This window comes from Centropristis striata, chromosome 21 (assembly GCF_030273125.1).
Source record: "Centropristis striata isolate RG_2023a ecotype Rhode Island chromosome 21, C.striata_1.0, whole genome shotgun sequence".
Lineage (NCBI taxonomy): Eukaryota > Metazoa > Chordata > Actinopteri > Perciformes > Serranidae > Centropristis > Centropristis striata.
Window position 1 is genome coordinate 13,343,605 of NC_081537.1, and position 22,223 is coordinate 13,365,827.

General features: G+C 39.7%; 2 protein-coding genes across 2 annotated transcripts; one reads left to right on the forward strand and one right to left on the reverse strand.

The window, feature by feature from the left end:
• The first annotated feature begins 2,854 nt into the window (after window positions 1–2,854).
• Window positions 2,855–8,893, forward strand: LOC131960045 (DDB1- and CUL4-associated factor 7-like). Its single transcript, XM_059325255.1, has 7 exons — window positions 2,855–3,321; window positions 5,247–5,405; window positions 5,625–5,736; window positions 5,849–5,967; window positions 6,082–6,291; window positions 6,525–6,642; window positions 7,667–8,893. The coding sequence occupies exons 1-7, from the start codon at window positions 3,184–3,186 to the stop codon at window positions 7,837–7,839; spliced, it is 1,029 nt and encodes a 342-aa protein (XP_059181238.1). The 5' UTR covers window positions 2,855–3,183; the 3' UTR covers window positions 7,840–8,893.
• Window positions 8,894–9,508: 615 nt separating this feature from the next.
• Window positions 9,509–20,866, reverse strand: kcnh6b (potassium voltage-gated channel, subfamily H (eag-related), member 6b). The gene is given in 12 exon segments (XM_059325166.1): window positions 9,509–9,805; window positions 12,139–12,343; window positions 12,542–12,791; window positions 12,875–13,096; window positions 13,729–13,837; window positions 14,345–14,538; window positions 14,633–14,885; window positions 15,035–15,234; window positions 16,969–17,362; window positions 17,500–17,946; window positions 19,977–20,116; window positions 20,854–20,866. Coding segments are annotated over 12 exon segments (2,724 nt in total).
• Window positions 20,867–22,223: the final 1,357 nt, after the last annotated feature.

Consider the following 22,223-nt stretch of genomic DNA (forward strand, 5'->3'; position numbering starts at 1 on the left):
ACTATTCGACAATCTTTTAACATCCACTGTAGCGATAGAAGGAGAACACTGCCATAGGTTCCACCAGAGACTAAAAATTACGATTGTAGGTCTTCCACATATTCAAACTTGAAGTGACTAAATATGGAAATGTTGAAATCAAATGAGTCATAAAACATCCATTGACAGATCTGTTCATCAAAAATGACATTAAAGCAATAATAGCATAAAAACATGTCACAATTATACGCATGCAAAAACTATTTCCATGATCTAGATTTGTAAATGATAACATGATTCAGTCAAGGATATGGCTTATTTGTGAACTGAGATGGGGTTATTTCAACTTTAGTTTGTTTCTATTTAGTTCAGTTTAGTATAAATTAGCAGAGGAGATATAAATTACTTCTTGCAGCATCCAAGCCTGAAACGATTCAGTTTCCCATGATTTTTTAGGTGAAGTATCGGCATGATAGCAGATCCCAAAGTAGAAGTAATGGTGATTGGGATACCAATAGTACAAATGTAGGTACTCATATCGCTGCTATCGATAAATTTATTGCCATATCCTAACAGAAGCACTGGAGGAAGATATGACAAGACTGTCATCACCAGGCTGTTGATGAGGGTCTGAATGGCTCTTTGCTTCTGCGGGTGGATGTTTTTTCTGCCGGGGTCAGACTTAATTAATGTATGGACAATCAAAGAATCACAGATTACAATAATTACCACAGCTATTAGAAATAGCATAGTGGGTAACATGCTGTAGGCTAACTTGTAAGAAAGAGAGTATGCTATCCCAGTTGCCACTGTCAAAGCCCAAACAATGGCAGCCATCACAACCCTGGGAGTCAGACTTTTCGTCTTGTGGTAGGTGATTGGATGAACCACAGCCAGGTAACAGTCCAGACAGATACAAGCCATTAGAAGGGGTCTCCCACTTGTGTTAAAAGAATAAAGACCGTTCCAAAACGCTTCGAACGGCCAATTCTGCCAGGTAAAATGATTTAATATTCCAAATGGGATGAAGAGCAAGAAGAAAAAATCCAAAACAGAGACATTCAGAATGAAAAAATCATTTGGTGTGAATGGAGTTCCTCTCTTGTATGTTTTAAACATCTCCCAGAGGATGGCAATAGATGCGGGAAAACCAAAAGCAAAGCACAGAATGGTTATAGCAGCCCAGAAAGATTTGCCAACCTTTAAGTCATCGCACATGTCAAAATCAAATGGATCCCAGACAGATCCAGGCTTGGCAGAGTTGTTGGACGGACTCTTGGAATGAAGATGGATCTCAAGCATTATTGAGCAGAGAAGTAGATGAATGACCTAAGACACACAGATATACAACTTGAGAGCAATTAAGATAAATTCACACATGTGCAAAACACGCTACAAGCAAAAACTCTGCATTCTACAAATACTGTACCTTTTTATGTGGTTTTGAAGAGATGTTTTCATGTGATCCACAGAGGATCACATGGAATTTAATTAAATTCCAATAGCATGGCAAAAACAAGAAAGAAAAATAGCAATGATTTTAATGATACCTACATACCCTATACCAGTTAAGGTGCAACAAGAGATTGAAGTCATACACAGATTCTCCCCTTGAGCTGATTAAATATTGTCATTATAAAGCGCAGATGTTGATCATGTGGATCAGTGTCTTTACATATCCTCTGCTCACTAAAAGATAATTTGCAAACGGTACGTGATGGAAAGTCATTTATCAAAACTGAATGATTGATGACCAAACAAGCAAATGTTGTTTTGCTTTAAACAGATGGAAAACACAAAGTGTGTGGCTGCTTAAACACCCTATACAGCCAAATCAGGTGTCAGAGCTCTGTTTTGTCACAACAAATGTGCTGTCATTGTTGATGAATAATCGTACAAGTATTGCTGAGGTTAATCTGAGGTCACTAAATGAAAAATCAATGCTTGCAGTTGAGGTCTGAAAAGAGGCCAAGTGGCAGGGCCAAAGACCAGCTGAGAGGAGCAAGTGTTTCAGTCTCCATGCGCACTGTTGGAATTGGCAACTTTACTATGGTCCTAGTGTTGCATGCTAACACCTTGTCTCCAGAATCACAGCTGAATGCAGTCTCATAAAGCTGCACAGGCCAGGGGAGGTTGGGAGAAATGGTCGAGAAGCCGATACGATCTGATTTAATTTTCTGGATTCAAAAGAGATGCATGCAGTGGTGGAATGTAGCTAAGTACATTTGCTCAAGTACTGTACTTTTACTGTACAATTTTGAGGTGCTTAGAAGCAAATATTGTACTTTTTACTCAGCTACATTTAGCTGCCATCTTTAGTTACTAGTTACTTTTCAGGTCAAGATTTTACTTTTGATACTTTAGGTACATTTTGATGCTGATACTTTTGTACTTTTACTGAAGTCAGTTTTAAATACAGGACTTTTACTTGCAGTGAAGTAATTCTGCAGTGCGGCATTAGTACTTTTATTTAGGTAAGGGATTTGAATACGTCTTCCAACACTGGATGCATGTCTAAGTGAACCTCAATTTATCAGTATATACAGAGGCAGGTTTTTCTTTTGCAGCTTCTTATAAGTAAAGCACATCTTCTGTTATGCTGCCTTCATGTGCTTCGCGTAAACTCCCTGTTAAGGTGTAGTTAATGTAAATAGCTAATTTGACATTCATGTTACCGTCCAAGCGATAACAAACAGACAACTGAATTGCTTATATTTTCACTACATGTCCCTTAAGCCTCTCAGACGCTGCCGACACAGCCACAGACTCGAAAAAGCACCGCGCCTCCCTCCCCCGCCTTTTTGTGCCATGTCTTTGTTGTGATATGTACGATATTCCTGCCACCTCTTGAAGGCAACACCAGCAGCATCGATGACGCTCATCGTCGCATTATTTTTGTCCTCCTACCGCCGCCATTGCTCCCAGATTAGGAACATCTTTCAGCAGCTATCTGCGGTTAATTAAATAGATTAAACGGGTTTTTATGTTTGTGATGTGACGCTTTAATAACCGGGAAGACGTCCTGACTTCATGGATTCAACAGCTAGCGATCTTACTTCGACGCAAAAATTACAAAACCTGAGCAGAGAGATAACGCTAGCTAACTAGCTAACCTTAAAGTGAGCTAGCATAGGTGGTGTCTTGTTTTCCTGCTAGAAACATTAATTAGTTCTCGTTTAGAGGTTATTTCTAGACGCATTGAAGATGTCGCTACACGGTAAACGTAAAGAAATCTACAAGTACGAGGCGCCATGGACAGTTTACGCCATGAACTGGAGCGTCCGGCCGGACAAGCGGTTCCGCCTGGCGCTCGGCAGCTTTGTGGAGGAGTACAATAACAAGGTAACTTCATCTGGTCCCATGCTGCTTTTCTGCGGCACTCTTGCGCACAAATAATACATTTGGCTGATTGGAGGAGATTTACTTGTTCAAGAAATATAGAAATGTTGCCTTATAGCTTTTAGGTCCCCTGTCAAAGCCAACTGAAAGTAACGGTTCACAATATATGGGCCAACCAGCTTAATGGTAACCAACAGGCTAGATACACCATGAAACTCCCCCGGCCCATTACTGGCATACATTCAATTATTTTTGGTATTATTTTTTTCATTTAACCTTTATTTAACCAGATAAAAAACCCATTGAGATCGAGACCTCTTTTACAAGGGTGACCTGGCCAAGAAGGCAGCAGCACACGTCAAAAGTTACAAGACAGACGAACAATAACAATAAACAGGCAGCGAAAAGTCCAACATATTAAAAGTACTAAAGTGCAAGTGAATAGGCGGTATAAATAGGTAGCATAAATAAGCAGTATAAAGTGCAGCAGTGATAAATACACTAGCAAATTAGGAACATGAGCACTGTGCAAAAGATTTACAATATATATAGTTAAGTGTTATGTGTAAATATCGTCACCCTGTTAAAATAATCGCCCAACTCATTTTTTCAAGTATTGCAGGAAACACAAAAAACTTCACCAAAAGTGTAACATATGACATGTTTTGATCATTTCACTCAAAAAGGATGTAACAAAGGATGGCTATTGGCATAGTAATAACACTCTGTGTAAATTATGTAACTTAAGAGAAATAAATGACTTAGGCATTTTTTTGAACATGCCTTTGTGACTTAAGCAAGATATGGTAACACTTTATGTTGAAGGTGTCTACATAAGAGTCACACAAGCCTGTCAGAAACATGACATGACAAGTATCATGAGCATTAATGTTACTTCAAAGTGTCATTAATGTTCATGACACATCCCATGTCATGTTTATAACACACTCGTGTCACTCTTATGAGTTACCAATATTAGTGTCAACAATAAAACACTGATAAACTAAACTGATAACTAAACGTACTTATTATTTTGTTTTATTAATATTCTGCAATATTGCCTGTTCACGCTGCACCGTTTGCACCACTTTTAAAGCTTCACTTTTTAGATTCATATTTTTTAGTATATTTTTACCTTGTATATTGTAATTTAAATAATTTCTTAAATAATAACATTTTCAAGCATTTTTTTAGCAATGTAATTATTTTTTGTTTTTATCTTGCTGCGTATTATTATTATTGTTATTGTTATTATAGTGGATTTTAGATATCTCCTTTAATCACTCCATAAGTCAGAAAAAAATTACAAGTAAATACAGCATTGATGCAAGGCATGATTTGTTTTTCCTGTTTTATTATACAATCTAATGATTAAAAAAACAACTGTGAGAAGGAGTTCTTAACTTGGTTTTTTGATGGGTGCTCCTTTGATAAGATTAAATTTACACCAGGACAGTTATCACTAAAATACTGCAGTTAAACTGTCTGCATCAGTGTTGTTGAAATAGATGTAATCCAGAAGTCGAGGACTATTTTCATCATCGAGTAATGTATTAATTTCAATAATACTTAAATGCAATTCCCAACCATTCCCAAGGTTAGATGTTAAATTGTTTAATTAATGGATTATGTATGTTTGAGAACTGATGTGTAACTTTTTTATTTGGGTGTTAATAAAATAAAGTTTACATAGAATGTGTCTCTTCACAGAATGTGATTAGCATTAACAGAAATTAAATTGATAAATTGATTTAGAAATTGTAATTGCTTTCAGCACGAGCAGAAACTGTACATATGGTGGTATTACAAAGTTGAGGGTCCCTATAATCATCACCATCTCTGTCACGCTCCTGACTGGCCCTGTTCACCCGCTCAGTAACACTACCATGACTCACCTAAGGTGAGTTGTTGTTATTGTGTGTTCCCAGGTTCAAATAGTTGGTCTGGAGGAGGAGAATTCAGAGTTTGTGTGTCGAAACACTTTCGACCATCCCTACCCCACCACCAAAGTCATGTGGATACCCGACAGCAAAGGAGTGTACCCTGACCTGCTGGCCACCAGTGGAGACTACCTGAGAATCTGGAGGGTAAGACGACCAGTCTGCTACAGAGGATTTTTCCACGTTGATTAAACTGATTATTTATATAATTTTTGGAGTAATGTCTAAAACTATGATGTATGTACAAAAAATTGATGGCTATAGTTTTTAATATATATGTAAGAAATTACTATGTGGTGCATGTGGTCTGTATAAACTCACTTAAGTGCAAACATATGGACAATAAAAATGCATTTCTACTAACAGGTGGGTGAAACAGAGACCCGTCTGGAGTGCCTGCTCAACAATAACAAGAACTCTGACTTCTGTGCACCACTCACATCCTTTGACTGGAACGAGGTGGACCCAAACTTGTTAGGTAATAATTTAATGTAGGGTTACTTCAGGGTGTTTATTGGCATTTATTGACTTTATTTTATTTGTCATTATTCGTAAATGGAGATGACCTTGATTTTGTGTTTTCTGTGCAGGTACCTCCAGTATCGACACTACCTGTACAATCTGGGGGCTGGAGACTGGACAGGTGCTGGGCAGGGTTAACTTAGTGTCGGGTCATGTCAAGACGCAGCTCATTGCCCATGACAAAGAGGTAAATTACATATTACAATGTTTATTGTATTTAATAAAATGGTACTCATAGATGCTAAGTAGATAAATGCTCCTCACTTTCTTGATCTGAACTCACTGTCTGGTTGCGTCGCAGGTGTATGACATCTCTTTCAGCCGAGCGGGTGGTGGCAGGGATATGTTTGCCTCAGTGGGAGCAGACGGCTCAGTCCGCATGTTTGATCTCCGTCACCTTGAACACAGCACCATCATCTATGAAGACCCCCAGCACCACCCACTGCTCCGACTCTGCTGGAACAAGCAGGACCCCAACTACCTGGTCACGATGGCGATGGACAGCATGGAGGTAAGTACTGCTCCTTCTGTGAATACACATTATAAAGCTGAAGCCTGGAAAACTCTATTTTTGTGTTGTTGTATGAGAAGCAAAAATGTGGTGATTTTAAGTTAAGGGAAATATAATGGGTTAATGTTCTGTTTTTCTATGTTAATGTGAAAACATTTGATATATTTGTAAGCAATCCACCTGCATATTTGAACTGTTCAATGTCCCTACTTTTATTTTTTTCTTATTCTCAGGTGGTGATCTTAGACGTGCGTGTGCCCTGTACTCCGGTGGCCAGACTCAACAACCACAGGGCCTGCGTCAACGGAATCGCTTGGGCGCCGCACTCCTCCTGTCACATCTGTACAGCAGGTATGTACATTGTACCAAACGCACAGTTGGCAATATTTACACAGAACCTTGTCTTGCACCTTGAAGTTTTTGTCTACATACCTTAGTAGTTGTTGATTAATGAGATTTAAGTTTGAACGTCATTTCAGTAACTAACAATGAGCACAAGAGGGAGTCGTTACACATGTGAACTCAACAAAGCATTATGACAGTAAATACACAAGTTGGAGTTGAAGTGATATTGATTCTTCAATTAAGACTAGTCCCAGTCAGAAATATTAAAACCCAACACATATCGGCTATTTTTTAACCAAATGTGCTGAGGAATTAAGTGATTATGATGACTTTTTTATTTTATGTAAGCTATTTTAAGCTTAAATTTGGTTACTTTTATTGACAGAAGCAGCTGTCACACATGATGAGTTCAAGGACCATCAGAAATTTGAAAATCCCACAATATGCATAGTTTTTCTTTCTGGCTATGAAAGATTTTGTAATTTTGGCGTGTATCTCAGGTTAAAGGGCATAGCATTAATTATTAAATCTAGTGTCTCCTGTGCAGTATTATACAATAGTATAATAATGTCTTCTGATAAAAATTAAGACAGAAGAAGCAGAAAAAAATATTTTATGTTATATAGTTAACCTTCAACACTTCAAATACATTTAAGAGCAGAAGCAGCTGTCAATAGTTAATAATAAGCTTAATAATTCAGCTCATGATGACCGATGATTGATCACATTAGATGTTGGCTTCAAGTGCTACTGTTATAAACCAGGATAATTCTGCCCAAACAACCCCACAATACAGTCACATTTATAATACTGAGTAATATGTGATTAAGTTCAGTCAGCAGTTTGCAAATTGGACTGGTCCAGTAGTACAAAACACTGATATTCAGTCTCTGCAATTGCATAACTTGTTTGCCCTGATTGCCCTGATTTGATGTTTATGTAACATGTAGTGTTTAGCAATCTGATTTTCTTCCTGTTGAAATTAGATAAATCAATTAAAATCAAACCTCCTCCCCTCCTCTCTGTCTAGCGGAGGACCACCAGGCTCTAATCTGGGACATTCAGCAGATGCCGCGGGCCATTGAGGACCCTATACTGGCCTACACAGCCGAGGGAGAGATCAATAATGTCCAGTGGGCCACCACCCAGCCTGACTGGATTGCTATCTGCTACAACAACTGCCTGGAAATCCTCCGAGTCTGAGCTGCAGTCCTGAGGAAACGAGGCAACTCAAAAACATTCTCAGTTAAATTTACAGGCTGTTTAAGAAGGACGGAGCAGTATTCAGTTCATGCTCGTATTGGGTTAATGTTGATACAGATCATGTGTGTAAAGCCTTTTTTCCACTGAGTGAGAAAGTCAGTGCTCGACTTATAATTAACAGACGTCCTGTATCAAAAAAACTCAAAGGAGCTCCAAAACAATAATGGAAACCAAGTCTCAAGAAACTGTTTTCATGTACGGACATGAACCAAGGTTCAATGGCCTTAAAGCTTTCAGCATGTTGTGTCACAGACAAAAAGGCTTGTCAGTTACATGTTTTTATACGCTACATGGTGCATTGTATGTACAGTTTTACCCATTTATTCATCCTCAACTATTCGTTTTTATGATGCAGCAAAATGTAGTTTAGCCACATTGAAGTGGATTGAATGTGGTTAGTGTTCATATTCAATTGTTTTTTTTAACCTATTAATATGTGTATTTTATTCAACAGAATATCATTTGTGATATGAAAAACATTTGTTGTGATACATTAATTACAATTTACTAGTATTAACCATGGGTCATAATGCAGATTTTTTAAAATCATTTATGCACCAATTATTTTATTCATTTCACCATTATTTTTTACTTTATACATTAATAAACAGTCCCTCACAGTTTCAGTCATTAAACATACATTTTATATATTAGGCCATTATTTCCAAGTGAGGTCATCAACTTATTGATACAAATCTATAGTACATATTTACAGATAGAATTGATAGGTTGAAAAAGTGAATTCTTCCAGTTACTGAGAGAACACCGCCTGATGTACATCATCCAAAATCTCTTAAATTCAGAGAAACTTACAAGAAAACTGACATTGTGTAACAAAATCTGTGAGTCCTGTTGTGATATTGAGTTCTGTTGTGATATTGGGATGGGGATAGGATAATGTGGAAGACAACGGGAGTTATTTCTTACATGTTGTAGGTGATTCAGTACGGGGTTATGATTGTGTGATTATTTGCTAAACATAAAGTCAGAAAATCACATTTTGCTTTTGTGCTTTTCTTGTAAAAAATAATGTTACCTGAGGAAATAATGAGATATTCTAAAAGGAACCGTTTGACATTGTGGGGGAATGCTTAAGCTTTTTTTGCTGAGAATTAGATGGGAGGATTGAAACTATTGTGCCAGCAGTTGGTTAGCTTAGCTTAGCACAGAGAAGACTGGGAACAGGGTAACAGCTGGCCTGGTGTTATGTGCCAGATTATTTCTTGGCCAGAAGCAGGAGACTCCAGAAAATCACTGTTCCTGGCCAAGAAGTACGCTTTGGGGATGACACTTCCAAAATTTACTGAAACGGAATAGAACAAGAAGTTGTTAAACAGGATGTAAAAATAAATTACTGTCTATACATAAGAAAATGTCCTTTAAAAAGTATGATAATTGTGTTGCAATTACCACTGAATGAGTGTAATCCTTTTTCAACACTATGAAATGGAAATCCTTGATGTGATTTTGAGACACTGCTTGTCCAAATGTGTACTGATAGCTGAGCCTCGGACTAGTCACGTCGCTCGTTTCAGAAGTATTTAGCAGCAGTGTATCACTACTTTTAAAGCCACACTGGTTGCCTTGAAATCTCTTTTACTGAAGGGCTTCAGGTGACAGGCAGCACAGGGTCTGAGAGGTGTTTTTGGATCTCAGCCAGCCCTGAGGTGATATCAAGGTTCCCTGGCAGCGAGGGGTAGCGTAGGCTGCTGCACAGCCCGGGGTTCTCCATGAGGGAGGATGTGGCTGATGGCTGGGCCAGCTGTGGAGTCAACCCTGTGTGGGTCTCCGTTTCCGGGCTGACAGTCATGAACATGGTGTCGTCTGATGCCACAGTCACATGGATGCCGCTGGACAGGGACTCCTGGGACTTCTTGTTGAATTGAAGGTCAGTCTGGGCAGAACTCTAGAGGGGGGGAAAAAATCACATTTTATTATTATCTCTCAAAGGCAAGGCAAGGCAAGTTTATTTGTATAGCACAATTCAACACAAGGTAATTCAAAGTGCTTTACATACACATTAAAAACAGCAAGACAATTGAAAACAGTCAATTAAAACAGGGAAGATACAGCAGGATAAAGCGATAAAATAATAAAAAGCGTAAGTCAAACGTGTAGTTAAAAAGTAAGGGCAGTAGAGTAGAGCAGATACGTGTTAAAGTTAAGAGTACGCTTCAGTAAACAATAGTGTTTTAAATCCTGATTTAAAGGAGCTGACCGTTTGGGCAGACCTCAGATCTGCAGGTAGTTTGTTCCACAGGTGAGGAGCATAATAACTGAAAGCTGCCTCACCCCGCTTAGTTCTTGTTTTTGGGACATGCAACAAGCCAGTTCCAGATGACCTAAGGGGTCTGGATGCTTCATAGAGAGGGAGCAGATCAAGCATGTAATTTGGTCCCAGACCATTCAGTGCTTTGTAGACCAGCAGTAAGATTTTAAAATCTATCCTCTGACTCTCAGGAAGCCAGTGTAGTGATTTAAAGGTACTATGATAAGCAACTTCTATGTATTAATTGTTCCTCATTGCTAATATGTGAATGGATTGTAACCAAAACTGACACCTTCCCTGACTTTCTTATTCGCCTATGACCTGAACTCCATGTACAGGACATGGGACCGAAAGTCCAAAGTACCGTATGTGATCTTAGCCACTTTCAGACTGCATTTCTGCAAAATGCCCACTAAAGTGCCATAACGAGCTCTGTCAGCATATAACCTTAGGACATTCATACTGATTCCACAACGGCGAAATATTGACGTCCATTCACATTGCAATATGACATCGCGGAACAAAGTGGGAGGAGGAGGAGGAATGCATTCAAAACAATGCTGGTGAAAGAACTGCTTGTCATGCTGTTTCCTGCTGTAAGGATTCTACATATTCAAGCAAAGTTTTTCTGGATTTTGTTTAACATGATTCTATTACTGTTGGACTCCAGTGAAAGGCGTGTTTCTGATAATACGGTCCACAGCCTGTCTTATTTCCAACGTGTTGCACAAATAACATACACTACCGGTCAAAAGTTTTAGAACAAGTTTTTATTTTTTTAATTGAAATTCAAGCAGTTCAAGTCCAATGAACAGCTAGAAAGGGTACAAAGGTAAGTGTTAAACTGCCAGAGGTAAATAAAAAAGGTAAGGTTAACCAAAACTGAAAAAGAATGTACATTTCAGAATTATACAAAAAGGCCTTTTTCAGGGAACAAGAAATGGGTTAAAAACTTAAACTTACTTGATTACTTACAACCTACAAGTTGCTCCACATTTAAGGGAACGTCTGCAACAGAGTTGGGAGGAACTTTCTGAAGAATATTTGATTTCCATTGAGTGTGTTCAGCTGTTCTATCTGTTAAGGTGGCTACTTGGATGAGTCAACAGTTTAGAATACATTTTCCTTTCTAAATTGATTCTATGATTTATTTTTTAACTTCAATTGTTTATTTGTTATAATTTCAGAGTACACTGAGACATTAAACTGCATCATTTTCAATAACATTCTGGAAAAGTCGGGGTGTTCTAAAACTTTTGACCAGTAGTGTACGTCACATATTTTCCGTCTTGCCGGCTCCTGCGTTCACATCGATCCCGTCTTGAACAGTCTCACCAATTTTAATGCCTCTGTTACTACCTCTGAAGGCATTACAGAGCAGGGATCACTTGGTCCCCCCATTATGCCTCTGGCACCTTCAAAACATTACAGAGCTGTAAATATTGCGGCTTGGAACTGCAGTCTCAAAGGTGCTGTTAAGACTTGCTCTACTACATCAACAACAACTGTGAAAACACCAACTTCCTTGTTGGTTATCTTCTATCTATTTATAAAAGCAAGAAGCGCCAGTGTTTGTGTGTGTGTGTAAGATTTCGTATGTGGCTTGTGCATGGCAAGAAGGTGTGCATCCTCGATTTTGAAGATTTTTGAATTCATTTTTCAAAATATTATTTACGTAGGATGTTTTAAAGTGCGCTACAAGGTTCCATTTTCCAAAAATATTCGAATAGTTTCCAGCGAATATCAATGTTCAATGTGTATGTGCTGGATGGTGTGCGTACCTTATGAAAAGTAAGTGTATGTAAGGAGTTGCAGACGTTGTAGTGGTCTGCATGTAATGTGCAAATCCTACGGGCACTGCACTAGTGTTAAAAGTAACAAAATACTGTGAGTTGAAAATTACACATAACATCTTTAAATAAAATACTAGAAACCAATCATTGTTAGGAGTAGTTGGTATTGTTCTCTACCTGTGTGGGTGCCCGGCTGTCCATCTGTATCGGGGAAATTGGGTACATGCTGTGCAGCACTGGTGTCCCGGTCCCATACAGGCCAGGTGAGTCAGTAGGGAGGGTGCTGGATGATACAGTGCTGTAAGCAGGAGGTACGGGAGCAATCTGCCTCTGGAGAAGCTGGAGAATAACGTTGATGTCGGCTGTCATGCGAGTCTCCAGTCTGGGGAATTAAGAGACAGTGGTAGAAACTATTAAGTGAAGTATCAGCAACACTATCCAAGAGTCTTCTCTCAAGTCAATTTCCAGGCTTTTGGATGTGAAGCATTTTCTGATATGTGATGCAACCAGCCACTGAAATCCCTTATTATACTGTGTTGTTTCAGTACTTTACTCAAGCTGAGGGCATCATGGAATTCACCTGTTGAGCTGTGAATGTAAAACCTCAAGTCGAGACTCCAGTTCGCTGGGCCGTTCTTCTGTGAATGGTGGTGGGTGGTATGAGTTGCGGACAGAAGAAGATCGCCAGGTACGACTGGAAAACTGTTGTGACTGTCGGTCTGGCCAGTATCGATACATTCCGGGCACATTCAAAGATGAAGCTAAAAAGTATGAAGACAGTTTGATTTTATTAAAATAAATAATTCCAAAACCTCAGCATGTTTCAAACCCTCACACTCTGTAGGACACTTATATCTCCATCTACCTTGGTGGCCTCGGTCCAGCAACGTGTCCCTTCCCACTGAGGTGCCACTAGGGTGGAGCAGCTGCACTACAGAGGGGGAGTAGTCCTGTCTGCCGGCTTCTGGAGGGTAAAGCTCCACTTTGGCACTGTGGGCGTGAGGCTTAGCCAGGTCTTCACTGGACTGGGAACACGGGGATCCACAGCTACAGTGGTCGTCCCAATGTGCCTGAGGAGCTGAGTGTCGATGACGAAAGGACTGGAGGGGGTACGAGTCTTCGTGATCGATTCCATCTGTTCACAGGAAAGCTTTCAAATACTTTTTACATTTACATTTACATTTAGTCATTTAGCAGACGCTTTTATCCAAAGCGACTTACAGGAAGAGTAAAAGCAAACAATCAAGGTATAGTGCAATATGAGCTATTAGTGCTAGTGACAATCAAACTTTGAGGAGTAGACTTATCATGTGGTCTAGGAGAGAAGATGCTCTCTGAAGAGCTGGGTCTTCAGGAGTTTTTTAAAGGTAGAGAGGGACGCCCCTGCTCTGGTAGGAACTGGTAGTGTGTTCCACCAGCGGGGAACAAGAAGTGCAAAGAGTCTGGATTGCCTTGAACCAACGGGGGGCAGAGCCAGGCGCCGTTCATTGGAAGAGCGCAACAGTCGTGAGGTAGCATACGTCTGAATCAGGGCGTTCAGGTAGGTAGGAGCAGTACCGGAGACAACTTTGTAGGCCAGCATTAGAGATTTGAATTTGATGCGGGCTGCAACAGGTAGCCAGTGGAGCTCAATGAGCAGTGGAGTGACATGTGACTTTTTATACTTTCTGGGGTATTTTTACATTAGTCAAGTTAAGGTTATTCCAATCTTTGTAAACAATCGATTGGCAGTCTGTTTATGGAAGAGTTGTGTGGCAAACATCTCACCTGGCCTGATTCGGCAGTCCATGGAGTGCATTCTGTGTCTTGGCTTGTGGCGACACCCATAGTCGTCACCAGAATCATCAGCTGTTATTATTGGTGGTACTTGATCAGCCTGATGAACACAAAAAGAAAAAACATCTCGTAACCAAATTCTTTAGTCTAAAACAGCAATCAAAATTCAAAGAGGGAACCCCCTTCTTGGCTGATTGAGGGTGCACTAGTAGCCATAAGATTTATTTTAGACTTATTATTTTTATTTTGCAAGATGACAAATAAAAGGGAGAGAAAAACAGATAGGAAATTGCATGCAACAAAGGTCTCCAGTTAGATGCAAAGCACAGATAGTGTGGTTCATGAATCCCCTACAAAGACACTCCTTAACTTATTTAGCTACCACTACTTAAATGTTCTACAAGCAGTTTTTAACTGCTTATGAAACGATCTCAATTTAATACAATGTCTCTATATGACATACATAAGCAAATGAGAACATCAGCAAGAAAATATAATCTCTTATATAAGATATAATTAACTACGATCAATTTCACTTGCATATAATACACTACTCAGATACTGCATCAAACTACTTTTTTCTCTTTGTAATTGACTGCCAGCGTACATCTCTCAGGTCAAAAGTTATCTCCAGGTTCCTCCAGAAGTTGTTTGCAAAGTTGGGGTAGATATCCAGGACCTCCAGCAGGTCGTCCCTCAGGACGCGGTGCAGGTCACAGTAGGTGATGGTGTGCACGTCTGAATTGGACTTCCCCGGCTCATCATACAGGTGGATAGCCTCTCCAAAGATGTCATTCTTTTCTGCAAGACCATGTATATATTCATTGTAGTAGATTTATTAGTTTTGGGGGTATTTTGTAGACACCACTGTCAATTTGTGTCAATGGTTAGATACCTAATATAGCGACCACCACATCATCCCTGATGACCTGGATGGAACCACGTGAGATGAAGAACAGCGAGTCCAGGATGTCTCCATAGTGGATCAGAGTATCTCCTGGAGGAGCGTGGACTGTTTTGAACCTCAAACTTAAGGCCCGCAGACAGGCTTGACTGCCTCCATGAAAAGCCTTACAGTTGTCTAGCAGAGATCTGTTCAAGTGCAAACAGATGTCCGCCTGCAGGGACGCTGGAAATCCCTTCAACACCTGAAGACAGGAAGACAAGAACCATGGTCATATCAGTGATTAGATGCACAACAGAGATACTGAGCAACCTTGACGGCAGTTACAGGTCATGGGACTTTTACAAATGCAATAAAACTCCTGTGCAGATAGTCCTGCACATTTTTACTCACAGCATTCATGTCGATACCATTTGTGTAGGACCAGGCATGCTGAAAGTACTCTTCCAGCCTTTGGCGAAGGCAACCTGGGATTTGGTGGAATCGGATGAACTCTTTGACTCGCAACATCTGGGTGTGGTAGCGAGTTGTACCAGTGTATAGCCGCTGGATGATGGCAGACACATTCCCAAAGATGCTGGCATACATGAGAGCTGAGACAGAAGAAGCAATAAGAGATTATCATAAGGCTTATCATAAGGCTTAATCATAAAGCTTAATCTTAATAAGAGATTATCATAAGGCTTAATCTTATATCTTTCTATCTTTTTTTATTGTTATTTCCCCAATGGTACAGAAGTGTTCAAAATAATAGCAGTCCAATGTGACTAACCAGAAAAATAGCACTGTGGCATTCAATCAGTGAGGTCATCAATTTTGTGAAAAAAAACAGGTGTGAATCAGGTGGCCTCTATTTAAGGATGAAGCCAGCACTTGTTGAACATGCATTTCTCTTTGAAAGCCTGAGAAAAATGGGTCGTTCAAGACATTGTTCAGACGAACAGCGTACTTTGATTAAAAAGTTGATTGGAGAGGGGAAAACTTATAAAGAGGTGCAAACAATTATAGGCTGTTCAGCTAAAATGATCTCCAATGCTTTAATATGGAGAGCAAAACCAGAGACGTGGCAGAAAACTGAGGACAACCATCAAAATGGATGGAAGAATAACCAGAATGCTAAAGGCTCAGCCAATGATCAGCTCCAGGATGATCAAAGACAGTCTGGAGTTACCTGTAAGTGCTGTGACAGTTAGAAGACGTCTGTGTGGAGCTAATCTATTTACAAGAATCCCCTGCAAAGTCCCTCTGTTAAAAAAAGGCATGTGCAGAAGAGGTTACAATCTGCCAAAGAACACATCAACTGGCCTAAAGAGAAATGGAGGAACATTTTGTGGACAGATGAGAGTAAAATTGTTCTTTTTGGGTCCAAGGGCCGCAGACAGTTTGTGAGACGAGTCCCAAACTCTGAATTCAAGCCGCAGTACACAGTGAAGACAGTGAAGCATCATGATATGGGCATGTTTCTCCTACTATGGTGTTGGGCCTATTTATCACATACCAGGGATCATGGATCAGTTTGCATATGTCAAAATACTTGAAGAGGTCGTGTTGCCTTATGCTGAAGAGGACGTGCCCTTGAAATGGATGTTTCAACAAGACAATGACCCCAAACACACTAGTAAACCAGCAGAATCTTGGTTCCAAACCAACAACATTGATGTTATGGAGTGGCCAGCCCAATCCCTGGACCTTAATCCAACTGAGAATTTGTGGGGTGACATCAAATATGCTGTTTCTGAAGCAAAACCAAGAAATGTGTGGAATAACAGCTGAAAGGTGCCACAAGTTGGTTGACTCCATGCCACACAGATGTGAAGCAGTTATAAAAAAAAAAACTGTGGTCATACAACTAAATATTAGTTTAGTGATTCACAGGATTTCTGAATCCTAGAAACAAAAAAGTTTGTACAAAATGGTTTTGAGTTTGTAAAGTCAACGGCAGATACTGCTATATTTTTGAACACACCCCTTTCAACTAATTGCCTGTGCATATCACAAATGCTGGGTCTTGTTGGTTTTCTGAGAATCTACTGCACCTACTGGCACCTTGTTTCCCATGTACAGTAGCAATAAAAATATACTAAAAACCCAGATTAATCTGGTTAGTCATTGGACTGCTATTATTTTGAACTGTACCTAGCATCTTAATATGCCTGTGCTTATCTGGTGGGAGAAGCTTAAGACAGAGAGAGGAAAAAGCTCCAGGAAAAGGGCTGAATTTTCAAATTCTGGCTATTGTTTTCTGCTTTTTCTGTTATTAAGCGGTCAGACCTGCCTGCCCACCCAGGTCATTTCCATACAGTCCCCAACAATGTTATTTTACTTACAGCCAATGACCATGACGCAGATGGAGAAGATCTTCTCTGAGTTAGTGTTTGGAGAGACGTTACCGAATCCGACACTCGTCAAACTGCTCAAGGTGAAGTAAAGAGCGGTGACGTACTTGTCTTTGACGGATGGACCAGAGGAAGAGTCACTGTCATTGTACGACTTGCCCAGTTGTTCAGCCAGGTTGTCCAGCCAGCCGGTCTCTGTGTACGGCCTCTCTACGAAGCCGATAGCATACCAGATGCAGGCGAGCCAATGGGCGATGAGCACAAAGGTGCACATGAGCAAGAAAAGGACAGCAGCCCCATATTCAGAATATCGGTCCAGTTTTCTTGCAACGCGGACCAATCGCAGCAGCCGAGCCGTTTTCAGCAGACTTGTTAAGGTTGCCATCTTTGGTGAACCAATTACAACAGGGAAGAGGTGTTAGGCAAGACAATGGCCATTCGGTTTATGGTAACTTTTCTCATATAACTCATATAAGAGGAAGGACAAAAAAATATTTTAGCATCAATACAATCACCTTGAACTTGGGTTGGCAGAGTTCTTACCTCGTCAGATCCAGATCTGAAAATGAGAAGGTCAAAAGGGATCGCTGCGAACAGATCAATGGGGAACCAGCCTTTGATATAGTGCTTGGCTATCCGGCTCGGCTGTGTGACCACCTCGTCGTTTTGGTCCACATACGTCGTGCGAAGGTTGATGACTATATCCACGATAAACAGCACGTCAACCAAAAGATCCGCCACATTCAGAGGATTACATGTGTAGCCACAACTCCTTTGACGCAAGTCCCCATGTTCATCCAGGAGGAAGGCAGCTGAGTAAGGAGTGAAAACAGCTGTGTAGAGGACCAGAATGAGAATAATCCAATCCCAAAATGCCTTGAAGGGGCTGTAGTGAAGTAAAATCCACCATGTTGTCTCTGGTACCTGGAGTTTATATTCAGGCAGTACATCAGACTCCAAAGAAAGTACCTAAACAAACAGAATGCATCAGTATTCAATGATTCTCACTTATAAACATAGACTGTTAATGGTTCTTAAATTATGTACATTTAAATGTGAAATGTGTACTTTTAATGTTTGTAATGCATTTCGGAAAAAATCACATTCTTCTCCCAGAAGGCAAATAAATACTTTTACATGAACCAATCATAAAACAGCATCTCTTCTCACGTTGACAGAAAGCAGATCTAATCATTCCCTTAAAAAGAAAAGCATTCCCTGAATTAATACTAACCCAACAGACCTTTCTAGAAGACGTTTTATAACCTTGCAGGTCCAACAAATCCTTGACCATCTTGTCATTCCCAACGGAGGCGATATTTGAGTGAAGATTCGATTAGAATATTTCCAGATATTTTAAAAGCTAAAGCAAAAGTGAGCTGTCATTAACTGTGCAAGAGTTGACTGAGTGCCCGGTGCTGGTGAGCTGGAGGGCTGTGATGATGAGTTGGGCGTCACAAACACACAACTATTTGTTGCCACAGTCCTCGTGTTCTCTTGAACCCAATTTCAAATGAACATTTTCAACTCTGATGCAACTCATGGACCTTGCAGACAGACATATATATCTGATAGATAGATAGATAGATAGATAGATAGATAGATAGATAGATAGATAGATAGATAGATAGATAGATAGATAGATAGATAGATAGATAGATAGATAGATAGATAGATAGATAGATAGATAGATAGATAGATACACTGTAAAAAATAATCTGTTTAATTTACGGTAAAATACCGGCAGCTGTGGTTGCCAGAACTTCACCGTAAAAATTACAGTGAGTGGATTTTCTATTCTAAATTTAAATGTAAATATCAGCAAAAACTGAAATTTAGTCTGAATAATCCTGTTATTTTTAGGGTAATTGTGTCATTCATTCACACATCATGGTATTTCTCCATAAATTTTGCATGAAAATGGTTTATTTTACCTAAAACCTGTGTGTTTCTTCCAGTTTAAGACAGAAAAAAGTTCTATTCTATTCTTTGATTTACTGTAATTAAAAGTGTCTAATACGGTGATATACAATTTTTCATTTTATGCCATATTTCTGATGTATTTGACAGAGTTTTACTGTTATTTCTACAAACCTTTTTTACAGTGTAGATAGATAGATAGATAGATAGATAGATAGATAGATAGATAGATAGATAGATAGATAGATAGATAGATAGATAGGCATCAACAAGTGACCCCATGTTTCATATCCGTCACACAACATCACACGGAGGCAGTGATGCAGAATACTGAGCCCCAGGGCTCCAGCAGCAACTATAGCAGGTCTGAATTGAACTGTGGCTCAATGTAACGTTGCTTTGCATCACACATAGAAGGAAAACACACAGCCACTAAACCATCTACTGATTTTTCCACTAGCGGGTTCATTCCATTTCGAGAAACCTTTAAACACAACTGATAAGAGCTCCTTAAAGGGGACCTGTGGTATTTTTCAATCTGGACCATATTTTCACGAGGCTGGCTGATGTCAATATTGTAAATCTGCCTGATATTCTGATTTCAGAAGACACTTTTCCTAGAGCAGGACTTGGTTAGGCATTATAACAAACAGACTGGATAAAGCAAAGTAAAATGTTTCATATCTCTGTAGCTTCCTTTCCATAATGTTATCGGACACTTTTTCATATTTTTCAGCTTTTTGGATAATGACAAAGACAAAGAGGGGATACCGACAGTGAAGGGCCCTGGGCCAGACTGGAACCTAAGTCACTGCTGTAAGGATTTAGCCTAAATGTTATGCACTGTTCTCTTTGAGCTACCAGGGTGCCCCAAACAACAACTTTTAGTGAATGCACATTGACCCGGCACAATTGCCCTTGCATTAAGTAACAAAAACATGAGAAAAAAAGATCCAGGTTGAAAAATACAGAAGTTCCCCATTAATGATGGACAGATCCCGACAAGCAGTAAATGCATCGTGGGGCATTTCACAATTTGTTTCTGTATGGCCAAGTTGATTTAAAGTCAGGTTCTTGGCCCCCCATACCTGCGTGACCTTCTCAGTGACATTCTGAGAGCGATCCATCCTGGGAGTCTGAGGCGAGCGGCATTCGGGGCCCCTGCTGGCTGGTCCCCCACTCTTCATAAGGTCGGAGTCAGACATGGAGCTCTGCTGGCCTACAGGCAGTCGGAAGACATGTTTTTATTTATATTCAGGACAAAAAATAAATCATTAGAAACCTTATTTTGTAGTATTTCTTTTTGTTGAAAGATATTTGGTTTAGTAATAATGTTACTACAATTATCAGTACAATTGTCAGCAAGATTAAGAAAGAACTACTGGCCTGATTTTCATGAATCTTGGTGAAAAGATGTAGCACGAGCCAAGGAAAAGTCTAATCTGAAACATGGGGCGGAACACAATTTTTTTTTCACTTGTTTACATTTTGAGATAGGGCATTGGGCCTTTGCGAAGGTCTACGCTCTGAGTGGCCGTCTAGTTTGTAAGATTTACCTCTGTATTTTCTATTCTAAATTGGTCTCAATACTAATGCAAAATGAACTACTGAGTATCGTTCAATATCTCTACCCTCCCTTAACAAATTCCTCCCTGCTCTGATTTCCCAGAATGCCCGTCTAGCTGTGCCCCTCCCAAAAAACTCTGCTCTCAAATACTGGATAGTCTCAGTACTTGACTCACAGACTGTTACTGCAGAGGAAAGGTAGCAGTTCAAATCTCTCTGCTCTCACCACTTGGCTAAATCTTCCAGGTCTCATCAAAAGGAAATAAACACAACGTACCTGCTTTGAAACCAGAATGTGAGATCTTTCTCAGTCTTGACCCCTAGGCGGCCTTGACACAAATATCCATCCTTCAGGACACTTTTTGGACAAGTGTACTCAAAAACATTTACTCTCCTCTTTCATGGTTCATATCAGGCAAAACAAATGTACTTCTTTCATTCAGACGTCGATGTTGAACCCTCCGCTGTGGCACAGGGCAGAGGACTGGCTCACATGTTGCCACGCAGCATTCGCCAACACGAGAAACAATCAATGCCATGCTATAGCTGAGAGGAACTGACAGGGAAATCAATGAGGAGCATTGATAAACTGAGCAAATGGGCTCAGAGCCATTACACTGGACTTCCCCACTAACATCTAATTACCATTTCAGTGTTCTTGTTTGCTGTGCTGTTTGGTGGTGTAGCTCTAAAATATAGTTCAGGCTGTGACATGCATGACACTGATGTAAAAAAAAAACACAAAATCGGCCAGCTAAATGTATAGAGTTGCTCAATATGTTGCGTGCATACTGTTAATGTGGGGTCTTATTGACTCCAATGTTGTTGACACCACAGTAATATGAGGGGGTAATGACCTGTGATGACATTGGCTCAAAATGTCCTTCAGCTATAACCTTCAGCCATTTGTATTCTTTTTCATTTGTTTGAAAAATATCCATTTTAAAACTTTTGCTTTTAAAGGCAGAACGATGTGTTTCGAGACTAGAAAGCTGTTTTTATATTCATCAGCTGAAGAGGAAACATTTCTGTTTTTACCTTGATCCCATATTTACAGTAGATGTGTACATACAAACATGACTTACAAACATGAAGCTGTGAGCTCACAGCTTTTACCAATTCAAATATTCAATACAGTCCAATATTCAACTAAAAAATGTGTTGTGACAACCTGTCCGATGCACATACAGTGAGAATGAACTATTTTGTGAAATAGGTGCTCAACAGTTAAAGTTTTGAAATGAAAAAATATCTGCGGTTTCGTAGGTTATGACGGAAAAGGAGACAATGCAATTTGAATACTATTCAAAGAGGTTATTAAACAAATTATTATTCCGAGTATATGTCTATAGAGGCAATCTTAAAAATCTTCGAGCTCTTTCGTACTATTTGGCGCCACCTATGGCGGTAGTTGAAAGTGTGTTTTTTTTAATAGTTTTGTTGTCTTTGTTTGGCCATAGTAACCATTTACTTGCAACACTAACAGGGACTGGAAAAAACAGTGCACTGCTCCACAGACATGTAAGACACAGGTGCAGGGTGTTTTTTTTCCCCTGGGAATATCACCACAGACCTGCAATTCATACATCCCCAATTCCAAAAATTTGAAATGCTTTGAAAAACCCAATAACCTAGAAAGATGAGATATCTAATGTTCAAACTGATACTTCTGTTATTTGAAAATATATGCACTCATGCTGAATTTGATCCATTCTATGTTTATTTTTTATTTTGAACAGCATCCCAACTTCTTGGGAACT